The 21,999-nt window shown below is 42.1% G+C and overlaps 1 protein-coding gene across 1 annotated transcript in view; it reads left to right on the forward strand.

Moving 5' to 3' along the window:
* The first annotated feature begins 6,845 nt into the window (after positions 1-6,845).
* Positions 6,846-21,999, forward strand: part of LOC122023977 (putative disease resistance protein RGA1) — a 33,212-nt gene continuing 18,058 nt past the window's right edge. The window contains exons 1-2 of the mRNA XM_042582445.1: positions 6,846-10,842; positions 11,037-11,155. Of these exons, the coding sequence (XP_042438379.1) occupies positions 6,922-10,842; positions 11,037-11,048 (3,933 nt within the window). The 5' untranslated portion in view covers positions 6,846-6,921 and the 3' untranslated portion in view covers positions 11,049-11,155. The remainder of the gene's footprint in view (positions 10,843-11,036; positions 11,156-21,999) is intronic.

Below are 21,999 nucleotides of genomic sequence, written 5' to 3' on the forward strand. Positions count from 1 at the left end.
AGACATCCACCTAGGATGTCACTTATTAATAAGTGTTGTTAAACGCCATTAGTCCTTAATTACAAGGAAATAAACTAATGCATGATAATGTTATGGCATACATCAAAATAAAATAACTTTCAAAAGAAAGATTCCTATAACTACATGATGTATGAATGTCATGACATGGTATTTTTGGATTTTTCATAACAAAACATGAATGCAAAAATAGACATGATGTCATGACATATGATGGGCAAACAATCATGGCAAGATTTAGCATAAATAAAATATACCTAGATTAACTATCTAAGTATCCTTAAAACCTTAGCTAAGCTTACAACTTAAACCTAGATTTGCCCTAAAGTGCTTTAAGAAAATGCCAAAGCTTAAATTGGCATTTCTAATTCCCTTGATTAATTTATGCCAGTCGAAAGTAAGCATATCCTCAAATGTTGGCATATTTCATTTTTCCACAAGAGTAGCACTTTTAAATTAAGGCCCGGATTACCTTAAATTTACTAAGAACATACCAAAATCCCAACTTGGTAGTTCTTATGAATTTCCCAATATGTGCCATTTAAGATTAAAATCAAATTTTCCACCATTAGGCACATTTTACTCTTTCAAGGAGTAAATAATAATTCCATTTCATTTTCAAAGGTTAACAAAAACCTTGAAAATGCTCCTTGAGTGTCAATTTCCTCAAAGTTGGGTTAACTACCCTTCTAATCGGAGTTGACACTCTCTAACCCATCTATGGGTAGAGAAGATGCTCCTAGGAACCCAACACCTATTGATGCTCCTTGGATGCTCTAGGTATTCACTAGGGATAACTTCCCTAGATACTTTCCTAGTGACCTTGTTTGGCTTCTTGGAGGCCTTGGTCACACTTTCTAGGTCAACTCTAGGGATAGCCTCCCTTGTGACCTTGTTAGTGACTTTCTTAGACTTCTTAGAAGCCTTAGTCACATTTGTTGCAAAAACACTCTTAGGGATGACTTCCCTAGTATTTTTGGCTTGACCACTAGACCTAGGGTTTGTTCCATAACTATATGGAACTCTATGGTAAGAGGGCAGATCCTTCTTAGCCTTTGGTTTGTATCCCAAACCTCTATGGCCATTGGATGACTTTTGTACCCCTAAACCTAGGTTATGCTCTTTTTGCCCTAATAGGATATTTTCCATCCTTTTTAGGGTCTTTTCCATTTTATCAAGTCTTGACCTCAAGACTTGATTTTCCATCACTAAGTCCTTAGTTTTTGTTTTTCCATTAAGTTCATGAGCATTTTTGTTTCTAGGCTTGTAGCTACAATCCTTAGAGTTCTTGCCTAGACTTTTACCTACATTCCTAGCCTTAGGTGTAGTAGTTTTGGCATGTAGGGCCACATGCTTTTCCTTAAAGCCCTCATGCTTCCTATTCTTATGGTAAATCGCATTAAAATGATAAAAGTTAGAACTATCATGCTTTTTACCATAATGTAAAGGGGTAGGCTCAATAAATGTTACCTTCTTCTTTACCTTGGAGGCTCCCCCTTGACTAATGCCTCCTTGAGCCTTGACCATCTTCTTCCCTTTGGGGCATTGACTTCGGTAATGCCCTTTTTGGTTGCAAGAAAAGCACACAATGTGCTCCTTGCTCTCTTTGTGTTCGGGATGGTCTCCTTGGGCTTCACCTTGCCTTTTGTGCCACTTGGCCCTTCTTCTTGGCCAATTTAGGGCACTTGCTCTTGTAGTGCCCATGTTCCCTACACTCAAAGCATATAATATGATTTTTATTATTAATTGAAATATTTATACCTTTGCTTGTAGGGGTGGCATCTTTTCCTTTGGATCCGGAGGTAGAAGCTTCCTCTTGATCGGACCTTGATTCTCCTCCATTTGATTTTTCTTGACTTGTGGAGGTAGAATCTTCTTCCTCCTCTTCGTCTTGACCCGGATGTAGAAACTTCTCCTTCTTCTTGATCCGGCGTCACCAAGGATTGCTCCCCCTCAATCCTAGAGGTGGAGGTTTCATCATCTTGAATATGAAACAAGGAGTATGCTCCCTCCTTGTTCCCTTCGTTGCATTCCTTTGAGGATGAAGCTTCTTGGATTTCCTCTTCTTCGGAGGTTGAGCATCTCTCAACCTCGGAGTCCTCCTCTTGGTCTTGCTCCAAAGAGTCACCCTCTCTGGATACTTCTTGCTCTTGTACAGTGGAGGGGATCTCTTCATGAAGCTTGGCCAATTTGCTCCATAATTCCTTTGCATCTTCAAATTCTCCAATTTTGCAAAGGATGGTGCTTGGCAATAAATTGACCAAAAGCTTGGTCACTTTGTCATTTGCATCGCACCTTTGGACTTGCTTCGAGCTCCATTTGCTTTTCTTGAGAAGCTTGCCCTTGGAGTTTGTTGGAGCTTCAAATCCTTCCATTAGAGCAAACCATTGCTCTATCTCCATCATAAGAAAGTTTTCAATTCTTGATTTCCAAGAATCGAAGCTCGTGGAAGTGTACGGTGGAGCCACCCTTGTGTCAAATCCAAGTCCATCTTGGAATTGCATCTTGAAGTTGAGCTTTATAAAGTCTTGAACTTGAAGAATTTGCTCCAACTTCTTCACCCTCTAGCTTTTCTTGTTATGCTTGACCCTTCCGGCGATGATTCCGGTGAAGAGCGGCCTTGCTCTGATACCACTTGTTAGGACCAAAAGTAGCTAGAGAGGGGGTGAATAGCTCGTCGCGTGCTCGTTGCTCGGTGTTGCTTGTTTCTTCAAGAATGCGCAGCGGAAAATACATAAACAAACACAAACACGCTAACACTAGGAGTTTACTTGGTATCCACCTCCAACGGAGATGACTAATCCAAGGATCCACACCATGCACGCACCCTCCACTATGAAAACACTCCTTTTCGGTAACTACCGAGGGCGGAGAAGCCCTACAAGACTCTCAGTACAAGAAGAAGAAAGGGCAGTAAAGAATAAGCAAAAGCTTACAAGAAATGCAGTAAAAACCCTAGCTTCTTCTTCTTCTCGTTGCAACTCGCCTCTTGACTTGGATGAACCTCCAAGAACCTTCAAGAACTGGCGGTGAGGAGCTTAGAGAGTGTTGGGGAGGAGCTGTGTTGAATCTGGAATGAATCGGTGAAGTTATGCTGAAGAAATCGCACGCCAACAGCTATAAACAACGTCAACGGTCGAATCCCAATCGATTGGATTGCTCCCAATCGATTGGGGAGGCTTTGGATCGATCCACGGATCGATCCAGAGCGCCTCTGTTGCCTGGATCGATCCACGGATCGATCCAGCACTTATCGCGCGAAGCAGCAGCGTCCCAATCGATCCACTGATCGATTGGGACCTCTGGATCGATCCACGGATCGATCCAGAGAGGTTCTGTTCGTGGGGACTCACCGGATCGATCCACGGATCGATCCAGATCTTCTGGATCGATCCACTAATCGATCCAAACCTGCTGGATCAATCCACGGATCAATCCAAACCTGCTGGATCAATCCACGGATCAATCCAAACCTTGGTTTTTGCCCAAAACCAAGCCCAAAGCCCCCTAAACCAACATCTAGTCAACCATGACTTGTTGGTACATAAAACCTAGCATCCGGTCACCCTTGGCCAGCTAGGACTCTCTCACCAAGTGTCTGGTCAATCCCTTTGACCCACTTGGACTTTTCTCTTCTTGCCAAGTATCCGGTCACTCCCTAAGACCTACTTGGACTTTTCTTCCTCGTGCCAAGTATCCGGTCAATCCCTTTGACCTACTTGGACTCTCACCAGATGTCTGGTTAACCTTGACCCATCTGGATTTCTCTTGCCTGGCTTCACTCACCAGGACTTTCCCAATTGCCTAGATTCACTCACTAGGTCTTTCACCTGGCTTCACTCACCAGGATTTTTCTCCTGCCTAGCTTCACTCACTAGGACTTCCCAATTGCCTAGCTTCACTCACTAGGTCTTTCACCTGGCTTCACTCACCAGGATTTTCCTCCTGCCTAACATCCCAGTCAAGTATCCGGTCATCCTTGACCTACTTGACTCTTCTTCAATCAATATCTTATTGTCAAACATCTAAACCCAAACCAAGACTCAGCTTGGTCAACCAGGTCAACCTTGACCTGAGGGATGTTGCACCAACATCCTCAGCCTTTGCACTTGAGGCGCACAAGCTCCATGGAGGGCGCCTCGGGTACTGTTCATCCGAGGTAAACCGTGTTATTTTGTCCCTGCAAGATACGTTAGTCCCAAAATACCAAGCATACCCTGCAACACAAAGTTAGTACACAACAATAAGACAAACATAAATATTTTGACAGTCATCGGATTGTCCGGTTCTGACTTCGGATTTTCAACCAGAAACCCTAGGTCGATTCGACGCCTACTGTTCCCTCACCGGGGAACGCATCCTCACCTACTCCACTCAGGAGCGTTACCTGTTGCCAGTCCGATCCTCCAGACCGAATGGACTTTTGCTCAGTGCTCGAGTCTTCAGGTCTTTCCGCTGGACGTCCGCTCCACGACCCGCCCTGACTTTCACCTAGTTCGCAACACCAGACTTTTCACATAGAGTCCCCGACTCTAAGACTTTTGCCCGAAGAGCTCGACCTGCCAAGGCTTTCCGCCTAGGGTTACCACCCCCTAGGGTTTTCGCCCTGCCTAACCGTAGGTAGGACTTTTGTCTAAGATACCTTTTCTTGCAAAGCTCATTCACACATGTTAGATAACAACACAACTTAACTTTGAATCCTTTGATATAATTAAAATACAGATTTGATCGTCGGATGCTTCCCGCGCCAACAACAACGATGAAAAAACATTTGTAACACTGCTACATTAACTATTTTACTTCAATAATTGAACCTTGCTATCCACCGCATTAAAAAAATTGGATGCTAAAGAAAGACCTGACTTGCAAATTGCATCAGGTGTTAAGACTGAATTCTTTCAATTCTTCATCTTCAAATTTCTCCCCTCTCCCTTTTCCAAGGAACAAGGAATTAATCATCAACAATTATCATAGAGTTCGTACTGAAAGGCTTAGATGGCTTGCAGATAACTTCATGGAGCCTTTTGGTCGGGAAGGCTTCTGATTGTGCTGTCCAACAATTTGGTGTGCAACATGGATCGAGTTGAATATGAGACCTCAAGAAGCTACTGTAGGATTCTCTCGCCAACTCTAAACTGATCATTAGCATCATTTACCGGGGGGAAAAAAAGAGAACATGTAAACAATAATATAAGAGTAATTAAAGATTAGGCCCAATGTAGGCATGGTGTGGGGAGACTAGGCTCAAAGTGTGCTTAGTGTGGGGATACTAGACTCAACTTGGGTCTGGTCTCTAGAGACCAGGCCATGTTAGGCTTGATCTGAGAGAAGATCAGACCCAATGTGGTCTTAGTCTCCCCACACCAAGCTCATAGTATTCCTTTGATCAAAATCAAAATTTGACGTTATATTTATCTTCCTCTCACTCAACCTTATCGAATTGATGTAAGTTTGTAGAAATCCAAATAGCCTAGGACTATAAGTGAATTTCAATCAAAATCCACTTATCAACCTAAAGAGTTCAGATTGTACCTATTTCGGGTACTGTAGATTTTTGTTATTGCAAGGAGTCTAAAGATCTAATCCATTATTTATTTCGGGCTCCCCAGAAGTGCTTTGGGATAAAACTTCAGTGGGGCATGAAAAAGAGGAAAAAACAAATTAATCGGAAAGAGAAGAGAGAGGAAAATTGTATGCAAATGAGAGATAAAAAGACTAAAAAGTCAACTTTGGTGGAAGGGGTAGAACATGAAGGGCAAACAAAGTTAGTGTGTCCTTTGATAATTATCAAAGTATTGTGCACCCTTTGGTGAATTCTCAAAGCTACGTGCATTCTTTGATAAATTTTAGTAAAAAAAATTAACTCTAACTAAGAAAATTTCATTTTGTAAAACATAATATTGCACATATTTAAACAAAAGGTGATAACATTCATCCTAGATGATCCAATTTCAACAACCCCCCCCCCCCCCCCCCCCAAGTTAGATACATATAGATAAATCACACGCATGTACCAATCATATCAATCCATGAAAATAATATAATATTGCACATAGAACATGGAAAAGATGATGGAGTACATGCCACATATTGATCATTTTACTCTAATAATTGTACTTTCCTCTCCCCTTCCTCATGCTCTATTATACTTTCCTCGCTCTTCGGGATGGACAGTTGACTAGCACATGATGGTATTGTCATCATGAGATCTGAGAGTCAAATTCTGCCTAGTAGCCAGGTGTCTGTCCTCTCCTATGGACTATTCAACTGTCCAAGATTAATAGTCACTTGTGATTTATTTCTTCCATATTTATCTAAAGATGAACTAGCGAAGACGCGGGAGATAAGCAAATCTCCTTTTACCATAATTATATCATTTTGCTCTAATAATTTCTCTCCACTTTACCCCTTTGTTTTGTTTTGTTTTATTTTGTTTTGTATTCTAGTGAAAATGTTTAAAAACTTATGTGATTCTCCATATAGGACATGGAAAAGATGGAGGAGTACATGCCACATATTGATTATATTATTTTGCTCCAATAATTGTACTTTCCTCTCCACTTCGTTTTGTTTTGTTTTTCTAATGAACATGTTTAACAACTTATCTGATTCTTCATCTTAAAGTTGTTACCCAAACAATTAAACAAACCTCCAGATGACCAGATCAAAAGGCCAAGGTCAAGGCAAGTATGCTTCAATCCATGGTGTAGATTAATATCGGCACATTTACCATCAACAGCCACACCAGGACAAATACAATTTGTAGGGTGAACAGAATATCTCGACTTCTAGGGGGCATCAGGGTCGACAATAAAGTCTTTGCACTCCATTGTTTTCTCACGCTTTGTTTGTCAACGTCTCTTCTTTGTTTCCCAAGGAAGAGAAAGCATCAAACAGCTAGAAATGACCTCGGGGAGATGGTTCGCGCTGACGGCCTTGGGATGGCTCGCTGAGAGCTTCGTGGGCGCCTTGGTCGGGAAGGCCGTCGATCGCGCTGTTCAACAGTTCGGTGAGCAGCATGGAGTTGAAGATGACCTCGAGAAGCTTAAGGATTCTCTCGATCACGCTAGGTTGACCATCAGCACCGTCGAGTGCTTACGGATCAACGATGAGGTCCTGCAGCAGAGATTGAAGGAGCTCCTGATACGCCTCAAGAATGCTGCTTATGATGCTGATGACTTATTGGATGAATTCCAATACAGAATTCTGGAGCAGCAGATCGAGCAGCAAGGAGATGAGGCTGGTAACCGACCATCATCTTCCTCCTACTCTACTCCCCCTCCAACCAAAAGGACAAAAATTTCATTTTCTAGTTATACCAGTGGTCTTTTCAGAAAAGGAGATGATGATGATGTGCAGAAGATCAGGAAAATAAAGGGGAGGCTAGATGACAACTCAGTTGCTCTTGAGAAAATTTACAGTTCGCTAAGCGCAGAAGATGATAGAGGAAAGAAACAATTGGTGTCCTCAGCGAGCCGGCAAACGAGCTCCCTTTCGACCGAACCTCATTTGTTTGGCAGAGACAAAGAGCTACAAGAACTCAAAGATTTGTTGTTGAAACCAGAAGTTGTATCTGAATTTGGCCAAAGTGGAGTGTCTGTTTTGTCTATTTATGGTATGGGAGGGATTGGGAAGACCACTCTGGCTCAGGAAGTCTTCAATGACAGTAGCGTGGAAGAATACTTTAAGCTCAGAATTTGGGTCTGTGTTTCTGAAAATTTCTACACAGATAGGCTGACCAGAGAGATTATAGAGTATGCAACCAAGAAGAAGTGTGATCTCACGAGTTTCGCTGCTCTTCAAGTGGATCTCAAGGAGAAGATCACGCCAGAGAGATTTCTTCTTGTATTGGACGATGTGTGGAACGAGGACAGGCACAAATGGGAGAGCCTCTGTGCACCATTGAGGTATGGAAAGCCTGGCAGCAAGATATTGGTAACAACTCGCTCTAGGAAGATTGCTGACATGATTGGTGATGTGGATCCCATTCATCTAGAAGGTCTCGATGAGGAAAGCTTCTGGGAATTTTTCAAGAAATGTGCATTTGGTTGTTCAAATAGTGGATTTCTTCATCCTCATATGGAAGCCATGGCGAAGAAGATGACTTGCAAGCTCAAGGGATTGCCGCTTGCAGCAAAGACTCTAGGAGGGTTGTTGAGCATGAAATTGGATGAGCAATACTGGGAAAGCATTTTAGATAGTGAAATATGGCAGCTTCCCCAAGAAGAAAATGGGATTATGCCAGTGCTACAACTGAGCTATCAACATCTCCCTCCTCATCTTAAGCAATGCTTTGCATTTTGCTCCTTGTTTCCTAAAGATTACAAGTTTTCTGAATTTGAGTTGATCGGTATTTGGATAGCAGAAGGATTTATAGTGCCTCAAGGAAGTACCAGAATGGAGGAGCTAGGAAGCAACTACTTTCATGAGTTAGTTAACAGGTCATTCATTCAAAAGTCAAAGGATGGAGTCTTTATAATGCATGACCTCATACATGATCTTGCAGAACTCATATCTATGGGAGAGTTTCACAGGATTGAAAAAGACAAGTCCCATGACATTTCTAACAACATTCGTCATCTTTCAATGCACGAAGAGGAAGAAGGTATGCAGACAAGAGTTTTAACAGAATTTTCTCATTATGATAAATTACGGACAATGATGTTGTCAGTAAGATTAAGTAGCAAGAGTTTTAATTTTGATTGTGGTATTTTGGAAAAATTAAAAAATATTCATGTACTTGCCCTGAATAATTGTTCTTTGGAAGAACTACCTGATAGTATTGGCAAGTTGATACATCTCCGCTATCTTGACTTATCCGGAAATTATGACATTCGACGGTTGCCTGAGTCATTATGCGACTTGTACAATCTGCAGACATTGAAATTAAACTATTGTTATAACTTAGAAAGTCTCCCGCATGGCATGATGAAGTTGATCAACTTGAGGAAACTTGATGTAGAAAATAAGTTTATTTCCGAGATAACAGAGGTCGGGAAGCTTACTTCTCTTCAGAATTTGGCTGCTTTCAAAGTGACAAAGGATAATGGACACAAACTTCCTGAATTAAACGGTTTGAAACAGCTCCGGGGAAAACTACGTATAACTAATCTTGAGAATGTGGAGAACAAAGATGAAGCAAATATTGCTAGTTTGAAGAGTAAAGAACACCTCAATGAGTTGGAACTAGAATGGACATCTATGCAAGAATCCGATTCAGATGTTAATTTGCACATCTCTGAGCAGGTGCTTGAAGGTCTCCAGCCACATCACAACATACAAAGTCTGACAATCAGAGGATACAATGGTGCTAGACCTCCCAATTGGCTACACGGACAAGTATATTCTAGATTGGAAGCTTTCCATCTTGAAAATTGTAAAAGGTGGAACGATTTATCGGTTATTGGACAACTATCACAGTTAAAGTCCCTCTCCCTTGTGAAAATTCCAGTCCACACCCAAAATTTACACAATTTGTTCGATCCAATAGTCTGCAAGTTCTTCTCCCAACTAGAAAGTTTGGTACTAGAGGGCATTACCATGTTGGAGGATCTCCCAAATCTTGGACAACTTCCATGTCTGACGGTTATTAGCATTAAGAGTTTGCCGGGAGTGAAAATGCTAGGCAATAAATTCTTTGCCAGGACAAAAGAAGGCAGTTGCTTTCCTAGACTACGTACTCTCCGTTTCACAGAAATGCCGGCATGGGAAGAGTTCTACGGCTCCGATGATAGAAATCTATTTCCCTGTTTGGAGGATCTTGATATTTCAAATTGCCAAAAGCTGCAGATGTTACCTCCCCTTCCTCCTTCAATTCAACATGTAAAATTAAATAACGTTGGGCTGGTAGATTGTCCAAGATTCTGGAAAGCAATTGATGAATGTAGCAGGATAACTAATTCTGCATCTCTTACGTATTTGTCCATTCAGAATTGTCCAAATTTGACAAGTCTAGAACAAGGGTTACTACCACACCATCTGCAGCGGATTCGTATAGAAAACTGTGAACAATTGTCGTGGGTGCCGGTCAAAAGGTTGAAAGAACTCAACTCTTTATGGTCGTTGTCAATAAAAGAGTGCCCGAAGCTCATGGGCATGAGCACACCAGATGAGTACATTGATTTCCAGCTCCCGCCATCAATTAAAGAACTATGTTTGTCTGATTGTGGAAATCTATCCCAATCACTGCTTGGCTTCCTGCATAACCTGACCTCGTTAGCTGTCTTGTTGATAAGCAAATGTCCCAATCTAGTTTCTTTGCCAGTAGAACCATCGCTTAGATTGATTCGTATAGAAATCCAGAACTGCAATGAGTTGAGATCAGTAGAAGGGCTACCAATAAAAAATCTGGAGGTCTTGAAGATTAAAGGATGTCCTAAGCTTCTACTTCCACAAACAGAGAAATTGCCAGTGTGGGAGTTAGAGATTGATGACACAGCGTTTATGAATCAACCTCTCATAAAAAATTCATTATCATCTGTCAGTGAACTTACAATCTCATCCTCTCGTGAAGCGGTGATGTTTGAGGGGGAAGATCAGGAGTCACTGCAAAGCTTGACATCTCTCCATTCCTTTTGTTTCTCTGATTGCAAGAATCTACAATCCCTGCCAACAAAGTTATACACCCTTAAGTCCCTTCAGGTTTTGAGGATACATAATTGCCCACAAATTCAGTCTCTGCCAGAGAAGGGGTTACCTCCTTCCCTCACAGATCTAGAATTTGAAGGCTGTGATCGGGCACTGGAGCAGCAGTTGGTAAGACACTTGGCAGAGATTAAGAAGTCATGGCTTATTCCATCATCACTAAGACACTTGGTGGTGGAGGTAAAATCACGATAGTATTTATTTTCTTCAGTAGAGTAATGATACTATTTAAAAGCTACAAGGAGATTGATCTTTCATTATTTGATAGCAACGGTTATTTCTGCTATCAAAGTTGTCAAATCTTCAGATGCTATTTTAACAAACTTCCTACAAGTGCAATGTAACTCATTTCTTCTGTCTGGTTGTTAATGCAGGGAACCTGCTGAGCCTGAATGGATGTAAAAAAAAATAACCCGAGCCATCCGCCTATAAATACTGGAGCACTCTATGAAGTACATGCGCCATCTTTCAACATAGTAATGCATATTACCAGGTATCATTGTCATTTCCTTGAAAAAAGGTTAAACAAGTGCATTTATAACTGTCTTAGTTCACCGGATCATTTAATTATGCTGTGTCTGTCTTTGCAAACTCTATTTTTGCTAGATTAGCTAGGGTGAGTTTGCCCCCCTTTCTTGCTTTTTTTTAAAAAAAAATTATAAGAATAAACTTGTGAATGTTGACTGATCAAATAGTTGTTGTAACTCAAAAATATAAACTGACTGTTTGAATACTTTAGTTGTCTTAAAAAAAATTGAAAATATTGGCACCTAGTTTTGGGGGCACATATTGCCTTTGTTTTGGAGAAAATGTTTGAAGTAAATACCGAGCGGAGCATTAGAATACGCACTCAACGAGGAGAATTTAGGGGGAGAGGATGATGCAGGACCAACGATCTTAATTTTAATGAGTCATCACTTTTGATGTAGATAGTGTTTTTTTTTCAATCGCAAATCATGGACTTAAATCTATTAATCGACCAAATTTTGAATCCGAAAAATATTATTTAGGGCCTTTGGGAAGACTCTCATCATTTTTTTTTGACTATTTTTATTAATTTATATTTTTTAATTGTCACGCCCCAGAGGAGTCTCTGTCCGAAGAAATTTCGGCAGCACCTCCCCTGTACGGGTGACAATCTGGAGCACTTCTACAGGCATAATATACCTCAGCCACATGCGGCTGGAATCATAACAATAAAAGAAAACAAACACCACGCAGTTAATATCAAATTCAGCCTCTGGCTGACATAACCACGCAGTTAAAAGTAAAGCAGCCCACTCGGCTGTACCAAAACCAAAACACAACAAAAACTGATAGAAACCAAATACAACCAAACACAAAACTGCTAGCCGGCTAGACTTACACAACCAACAACAAATACAAAATACCACATAACAACATCAACACTCCAAAAATAAAACCGAAGTACAGAGCTAACAAACTAATACATAAAACAAACAAAACATACGTGAAACCGATAAGTCTTCTGATGTGACGTGGGGACCAGCAGATAGGATGCTCCAAGCGACACCATAAATAACCTGGTACCTGAAAAAGATAGTGTCAATGGGGGTGAGTTCAACAACTCAGCGAATACCAATGGACATGAGTAGTAAGATATATCTAACAGCAACAAACATGGAATACAGCTTCCTAATCATATATAGGGAATATGCAAAACTGAAAGGTAACTGAGGAAGCTGTACTGACCAGGAACTCCTATCCAGACAAAAGGGTCATCAAACCGAAAGTGTCAATAATCCTGTATGCAGGTCAAAGGTATGCATCCAACCAAAATGCAGCAACCAAATGCAGCAAACACAATCACAATAATATAAATACATCAATGCATATGATGCTAATGATGCGTCCTGGTCACCCCTGACGCTAGTCAGTCCTCTCACACACAAATGGCGAGACCGAGTGGGTAGGGCTATGACAACCATGCACTCTGTCGTCACTGCTCCTGATGAGTGACCGAGTGGATGGGATGCTGTCGGAGTACTCCTGTCCTGTGACCCCAAATCATAAATGGGGGAGCTCAATGCTCTCAACTCCCGGTACACGATGACGGGGAGGTATCTCTGCCGGCTACCACGCTGAGTCACCTGACCAACGGAGCCAAACAGAGTCCACCGTCTGCCGGCTACTACGCTGCTACACTAAATGCCAGCGGAGCCAAACAGAGCGGAACTGTCTGCCGGCTACCACGCTGGGTCATATGACCAACGGAGCCAAACAGCAGAACCGCCACACACCTGCCTGATATACCACTAAACCATGAGTGGGGGTGTGTGAAGTACATGTAACTGGCGATGGACTCAACCATAGTGGAGCCGACAATCGCACAGCATGCAATCATGATGCATGTCACTATGCATAACAAAAACTGATCAACATAACCATATCCATATATACAAAATGGGTACTGTAAAAGCGATGGTCACATACCAAAATATAGAATACACAGGTCAGATAGAATATCAAAAACCTATGTCCTGAATATAATAAGTATGGATTATCCTGATCAGCATAGAAAAATCCATATATACATAATATGGGTACCACAATATCAGTAGGTCAATCCACGGATCTAGGGCATACAAGTCCTCTATGGTATAGCAACCTAGATCCTAAATATATCTCCTTCCATAACCTATGTACCAACAATATGCAGATATCAAGAATCAAGGTCTAGGTACACGAATCATATATGATATACAAATAGAGGTACACAAGCCAGTCATGGCATAAAACCTAAGTATAAGATAATCTCGATACACATGACTGAAACCAAAAATCCAGAACCTAGTCCTAACCTCAGTAAAACATAGTCTGTCACTTATTCTAGAAACTAAGATACTCATGGTAATACAGTACTCATGACAATAAATCACATGATATAAGCACGGATACGTCACAGGCGATAAACCTAACATACTATGGATATCAAACAGTGACATACCAAAGACAAACATGTTCATTGCTTGTAGTTATAAAATACTATGCATATCCAAAGACAATATCATAAAAGATAAGTCAAGAGGTACCCGCCTTTAGATGTAGATCGTGTCAAACTAATCTCTTGTCGAGACCCTCGTCCCGAATCCAAGTCCTGCTAACATAATAACTCTGAATCAACTAATCCAATCCAATTAGGAGTTGCTATAAAGCATAGTCAATCACAACAACTTAATCTAGATCAATTCATAAGAACTCACCCAAATCCAGTCGACTTCGTTGTTGACTCACTCGAAGATAACTGTTGTCTTCCAAAACCAAATACCTAAAATCATCACTTGTTTATCGGTATTCAACAGGTCCATAATGCTACTAAATGGATCATATTTGCTGAAAACCACCCACCTAGCACTTACAAATCAGATCATGAGGAAGTAGTTCTAGCGTCGATCCTTCTCCGGCGACCACAACACCCGGCGAAGATGCAGGTGTTGGAGCGTCTCACTGGTGGTGTCGGAGAGTGGACAGAAGCTAGGGCACGAAAATGTACCTCTCATGTTGGGCGTCGATCTAGGGCAACACCACAAGAAGAAGACTCGGATGCTAGATTCCCGGCGATCTCCAAATGCCTGCGACCAGAAGAGGAGAGGGAGGAGTTGACATTAGGGTTCCTGTGGCCGGCGGCTCTGAGCTGTGCTGATCGATCGGCGGCGGCAGTGGAGTACGAGGACTTAGGGCATAGCAGCGGCGCTGGATTCCAGTGGCCGGCGGAAGAGAAGGAGAGGCCGGCGGTAGACTGAGATCTCTGCGGCGACGAGGCAACGGCAGAGGGAAGGGCTGCTGTTGGCGGTGAACTCATGGTGGTCGGCGCCGAGAGAAAGAGGAAAGGGTGGGATCGACGTCGGGAGAAAAGGGGAAGAAATAAGGGTAGAAATGAAACTGTCGGGGAGTAGTTCTGCGGGGAAGAAGAATAAAAAGAAAATAAAAATAGGGAAAGAAATAAAACTTTTCCTCGTTCAGTGAGGTAGCCTAAACAGGCTTTTCCGGATCACGTTTTAACCCCGTAACCTGACTCATACGAGCTCCGAAAAATTCCAGAAAAATTTCTAAAAATTCCAGAAAATTCTCTTATCCTTATTCGTCATTTTTCCGGTATTTTACATTCTCCCCCACTAATAAAAATTTGGTCCCCAAATTTCGTTATCTACCATCAGCAAGTACTAGCAAACGCTAAACAGTATAAATGCTGAATGGAACCATAACTTACATATCTCAAGTGAAAAGGTGGGAATATCGAGCTCGGATAGTATCCTCGAGCTCCCAAATAGCCTCCTCGTCCGAATGATGTTGCCATCCGACTTTAACCAGCCGGATAGTCTTGTTCCACAACTGACGCTCTTTCCGGTCCAGAATCCGTACCGGAATCTCCTCATAAGTGATGTCAGGCTGAACAGGAACTGAGATATCTGTCAGCACATGCGTCAGGTCGGGTACATATCCCCTCAACATAGATACGTGGAATATATAGTGCACGCCTGACAGGGACGGTGGTAGTGCCGCCTATAAGCTACTGCTCCAATCCTCTCCAGGATCTCGAAAGGGTCAATGTACCGCGGAGCTAGCTTACCTCTGATGCCAAATCTCTTCACCCCTTCCGTGGGTGAAACTTGCAGAAATACATGGTCGCAAATGGAGAACTCTAAGAGTCTCCAACTCCGGTCAGCATAACTCTCTTCTGGCAGTCCTGTGCCTCTGACACTCTCTGTCTAATAGTACGGACCAATTCTGCCTCATGCTGAGCTATATGAGGTCCCAACAACTGAGTCTCCCCAACCTCATCCAGAGGGTGGTGTCCGACAAGGTCTACCATACAACGCCTCAAACGGTGCCATCTGACAGGCGAATATAAGCTGTTGTTGTAGGCGAACTCTACCAATGGCAGATGGTCCTTCCAACTACCTCCAAAATCCAATACACACAATCTCAGCAAGTCCTCTAGAGTCTGAAAGGTCCGCTCTGACTGTCCATCTGTTTGCGGATGGAAACTGTACTAAATCAGAGCTGAGTGCCCAAGGCATGTCGCAGACTCTGCCAGAAACGAGACGTGAAACAGGGGCCTCTATCCGAAATAATAGTCAACGGGACACCATGTGATCTGATGATCTCCCGGCAAAACAGATCTACCAATCGATCCAGGAAATCAGTCTTCCGGATCGCTAAAAAGTGCGCGGATTTGGTTAATTGATCAACAATTACCCAAATCGCGTCTTGGTCTCGTCATGTCCTCGACAAACTCACCACAAAGTCCTTAGTATTATGTTCTCATTTCCACTCAGGAAATAAAAATCCGCTGAAACAATCCGGCAGGTATCTGGTGCTCATCCTTCACCTTCTAACAGACAAGACATCTTGCTACAAAATCTGCGATGTCTTCCTTCACACTGTTCTGCCAATAGGAACGCCTCAAATCTCGGTACATGCGGTTCCACCTGAATGGATCGCAAATCGAGAGCGATGAGTCTCATGAAGTAGCTCCTGCAAGACCAGATAAGACTGGGGTACGCATAATCTGCCTCGAAAGTATATAATACCCTCCTCGTCTCGTGTGAACTCGGTCTACTGCCCGGAAGCTATCTGACTGCAAATAAACTGCAAATACTGATCAACAGCCTAGGGCTCTCGGATCCTCGTCCTGATCGACGACTGAACAACCATGGTAACCAGAATACCCTGCTCTGTCCGTCCCTTACCCCTCAAGGCCCAACTCGGAGAAACCTTGAATCAAGTCTGTGACCACAACTCGGTGGCACGCTAAAGTCCCTCTGGACTTCCTGCTAAGTGCATCGGCAACCACTTTAGCTTTTCCCCATGTGTGATAGCTAATGGTACAATCAAAATCCTTCAGGAACTTCATCCACCTCCTCTATCTGAGATTTGGTTCCTTCTAAGTAAAACAGATATTTGAGACTCTTATGGTCAGTGAGAATCTCAAATGTAACGTCATATAAATAATGTCGCCAAATCTTCATGGCAAAAATAATGGCGACAAGCTTCAGATCATGTACAGGGTAGTTCTTCTCATGCTTCTTCAACCGACGAAAAGCATAGGAGACTACTCTATCGTGCTGCATCAAAACAGCGTCCAAACCCAGTAGAGATGCGTCGGTATAGAGCACGAATTCGTCCTCTCTAGAAGGTAAAACCAAAAATCGGAGCCGACACTAAACTCCGCTTCAGCTCCTAAAAGCTGGTCTTGCAAACCTCAGTCCAAGTGAACTTCACGCCTTTCCTGATCAGGCGTGTAAGTAGCATAGCAATCCGTGAGAAACCCTCAACGTATCTCCGGAAATATCGAGCCAAACAAAGGAAGTTGCGAGCCTCTTATATCGACTCCGTCTACTCCCAACGGTAACAACCTCGATCTCCTGTGGAACCACGGTATACTCCTACTGGTGACCGCGTGTCCTAATCATCATCACATAAGACAATCCAAATAAGCACTACTGATCATCACATATTGATGTTCTCGTCGAAACATTCCTAGATCTAAGCAAAGGTGGTGTACGTGACTCACCGCGGATCCGAAATAGATCACAACATCGTCAACAAAGACAATGGAAATCGATCCAAACATTCTAGGGATACCCAAATCATCGAGTCCATGATAACATCTAGGGCACCGCAAGCACTAATGGTAAAACCAAAACACATAGTATCCGTATCACAGACATTCCTAACCATAACATCCTCAACAATAAACAGATCTGATCACCAACGATATATAATCACCAAAGAATAGATCCTCTAGTGCGAGAGCAATGCTCCATCACACGAAACACCACATATGTGGGAGCAACGCTCTACCACAAGAAATCCTCCATTTATTATACACCAAACATACACACAACTCAGGTATATATTCAGTATGATACCTCCAACAATACATACCGAACACGTGTGCAAAAACCAACGTAGGTATAATCGACAATACACCTCCAATAATTCTCACAACACATACCAAATGAGTATAATCACTTAATACTTCCAATTAAGCCTAATAGACACAAGTGTACCCCATAAATCAAATATAATCCAAAATAAAACAATCTAATCATCAGAAAATAACAATATATCACAATATCTTATCTAACAATATCCATTGCGAGCCTGAAGAGGTTGGAACACCTAACGGCAATAGAAGACTAAGTGCTCCACTTGGAACGTTACTTCAGTGCTCGGTTCTGCTCAGCAGTAGAATTCAATAATTCTATTCCTTTGCTACTCTTGCTCTGTTCTTCTAAGGTGCAATAACTACATCAATTGTCAACCAGATAGCAACCCTTGTGCCAGCTAATCAAAACCAAATTGGGTAGGTCAATGTGTAGCTTTAGTGTCCCCATTTATCCAATTGTTGTATTGAATTACTTATCCTTTTCCTTATCTCCACTTCTATTGATGTGAAGTGCAGTATCAAACTCAGCGTGTTGGTCTAGGTGAAATTCAAATGCAATTTCTCTGTATGAGACATAATTATTGTAATAAGGACTTAGAAAATTCTCAACTTTTAATAACCCAAGACACTGGCCCTCATTTTATAAAGAGAATCCAATTTACTCATCCACGTCCAATTGCTTCAAAATGAAATGGGCAATGTTTCCATCTCCAAGCTTGGTCTACTCCACTTATATGCAAATTATTGGAAGTCATCAATACTACAATGGTAGCTAAGGTTCAGTAAGATACAACATCACCAAGACTACATGATTACACTATTATCTATGGTGTACAATTATCTTTAATCAAAAATTTAATTTCAAATCTGCATAACTCATCCTCAAACATAGCCTTGACTAATTCTTTAGGCACAACATTTACACGCCAATCCAAGGTTCTTTTAATATTCACCTTAGCCTCAATTAGTTCTTATAAAATAGTCATCCTACAATGGAAGTCATCCAACATGATCATTTTTAAATATGTCATGTATAATTGTTTTGGTCTTTCTATATAACCTACCCTTTATACTCCAAATCCAGATGATTCAAGTTGTCCATCTATAGAATCTATCCACTACCCAGCTAATAATAACAGAGGCTGGTATGTGCCTCAATCTTCTAACCAACTATTCGTAACAGAAACTAAAACTACTGTGGGTATAATATGTAAAATCACCAAAGCCTATAATCCTTAATCTCTATTAAGGTGAATCAAGATCAGTGGCCAACCCATCACATATATATATGTTACAACAACCAGACAGGTACTAATAAGGAATACTAATACATGTCATAAACTATAATAGTCAACAGTGCATATACTAACCAAAAAGGTAGGATAATATATACCAACATACCTCCTATAGCTTGAAGATGTCCTGTTGCTGCCAGGTCCCAAAAACCCGAAAAGTCACATCGATAAGACTAAAACACAAAATCCGAAACACAGAAAAATAAGACTAGTAAGCCGATCTCTGATACCAAATAAATTGGTATCAGATAAATCTCGAAAATCCAAAACACATAGCAAGTATCGTATACCTGCTCTGATACCACTAAATTGTCACGCCCCAGAGGAGTCTCTGTCCGAAGAAATTTCGGCAGCACCTCCCCTGTACGGGTGACAATCTGGAGCACTTCTACAGGCATAATATACCTCAGCCACATGCGACTGGAATCATAACAATAAAAGAAAACAAACACCACGCAGTTAATATCAAATTCAGCCTCTGGCTGACACAACCACGCAGTTAAAAGTAAAGCAGCCCACTCGGCTGTACCAAATGAGGAAGCTGTACTCACCAGGAACTCCTATCCAGACAAAAGGGTCGTCAAACCGAAAGTGTCAATAATCCTGTATGCAGGTCAAAGGTATGCATCCAACCAAAATGCAGCAACCAAATGCAGCAAACACAATCATAATAATATAAATACATCAATGCATATGATGCTAATGATGCGTCCTGGTCACCCCTGACGCCAGTCAGTCCTCTCACACACAAATGGCGAGACCGAGTGGGTAGGGCTATGACAACCGTGCACTCTGTCGTCACTGCTCCTGATGAGTGACCGAGTGGACGGGATGCTGTCGGAGTACTCCTGTCCTGTGACCCCAAATCATAAATGGGGGAGCTCAATGCTCTCAACTCCCGGTACACGATGACGGGGAGGTATCTCTGCCGGCTACCACGCTGAGTCACCTGACCAACGGAGCCAAACAGAGTCCACCGTCTGCCGGCTACTACGCTGCTACACTAAATGCCAGTGGAGCCAAACAGAGCGGACAGGGACTACTCTGGGTCATGACACAAACAGCAGAACCGCCACACACCTGCCTGATATACCACTAAACCATGAGTGGGGGTGTGTGCAGTACATGTAACTGGCGATTGACTCAACCATAGTGGAGCAGACAATCGCACAGCATGCAATCATGATGCATGTCACTATGCATAACAAAAACTGATCAACATAACCATATCCATATATACAAAATGGGTACTGTAAAAGCGATGGTCACATACCAAAATATAGAATACACAGGTCAGATAGAATATCAAAAACCTATGTCCTGAACATAATAAGTATGGAATATCCTGATCAGCATAGAAAAATCCATATATACATAATATGGGTACCACAATATCAGTAGGTCAATCCACGGATCTAGGGCATACAGGTCCTCTATGGTATAGCAACCTAGATCCTAAATATATCTCCTTCCATAACCTATGTACCAACAATATGCAGATATCAAGAATCAAGGTCTAGGTACACGAATCATATATGATATACAAATAGAGGTACACAAGCTAGTCATGGCATAAAACCTAAGTATAAGATAATCTCGATACACATGACTGAAACCAAAAGTCCAGAACCTAGTCCTAACCTCAGTAAAACATAGTCTGTCACTTATTCTAGAAACTAAGATACTCATGGTAATACAGTACTCATGGCAATAAATCACATGATATAAGCACGGATACGTCACAGGCGATAAACCTAACATACTATGGATATCAAACAGTGACATACCAAAGACAAACATGTTCATTGCTTGTAGTTATAAAATACTATGCATATCCAAAGACAATATCATAAAAGATAAGTCAAGAGGTACCCGCCTTTAGATGTAGATCGTGTCAAACTAATCTCTTGTCGAGACCCTCGTCCCGAATCCAAGTCCTGCTAACATAATAACTCTGAATCAACTAATCCAATCCAATTAGGAGTTGCTATAAAGCATAGTCAATCACAACAACTTAATCTAGATCAATTCATAAGAACTCACCCAAATCCAGTCGACTTCGTTGTTGACTCACTCGAAGATAACTGTTGTCTTCCAAAACCAAATACCTAAAATCATCACTTGTTTATCGGTATTCAACAGGTCCATAATGCTACTAAATGGATCATATTTGCTGAAAACCACCCACCTAGCACTTACAAATCAGATCATGAGGAAGTAGTTCTAGCGTCGATCCTTCTCCGGCGACCACAACACCCGGCGAAGATGCAGGTGTTGGAGCGTCTCACTGGTGGTGTCGGAGAGTGGACAGAAGCTAGGGCATGAAAATGTACCTCTCACGTTGGGCGTCGATCTAGGGCAACACCACAAGAAGAAGACTCGGATGCTAGATTCCCGGCGATCTCCAAATGCCTGCGACCATAAGAGGAGAGGGAGGAGTTGACATTAGGGTTCCTGTGGCAAGCGGCTCTGAGCTGTGCCGACCGATCGGCGGCGGCAGTGGAGTACGAGGACTTAGGGCATAGCAGCGGCGCTGGATTCCAGTGGCCGGCGATGTCTCGAGAGGGTGTGGGAGCCGCGGGTCGCTAGGGCACGGGATACTTGCCGGCGGCCGACACTCGAGAGAGGAAGAGAAGGAGAGGCCGGCGGTAGACTGAGATCTCTGCGGCGACGAGGCAACGGCAGAGGGAAGGGCTGCTGTTGGCGGTGAACTCATGGTGGTCGGCGCCGAGAGAAAGAGGAAAGGGTGGGATCGGCGTCGGGAGAAAAGGGGAAGAAATAAGGGGAGAAATGAAACTGTCGGGGAGTAGTTCGGCGGGGAAGAAGAATAAAAAGAAAATAAAAATAGGGAAAGAAATAAAACTTTTCCTCGTTCAGTGAGGTAGCCTAAACAGGCTTTTCCGGACCACGTTTTAACCCCGTAACCTGAGTCATACGAGCTCCGAAAAATTCCAGAAAAATTTCTAAAAATTCCAGAAAATTCTCTTATCCTTATTCGTCATTTTTCTGGTATTTTACATTAATATTTAGGATATTTTATTTTATAAATTAAGTTTTTTATATATATAAACGCGCTGTTTATTTTTTTTAAATTATATTTTGTTATTGAATAAAACTTTTATTTTC

The sequence above is a fragment of the Zingiber officinale genome, chromosome 9B, assembly GCF_018446385.1.
Source record: "Zingiber officinale cultivar Zhangliang chromosome 9B, Zo_v1.1, whole genome shotgun sequence".
NCBI classification, from domain to species: Eukaryota; Viridiplantae; Streptophyta; class Magnoliopsida; order Zingiberales; family Zingiberaceae; genus Zingiber; species Zingiber officinale.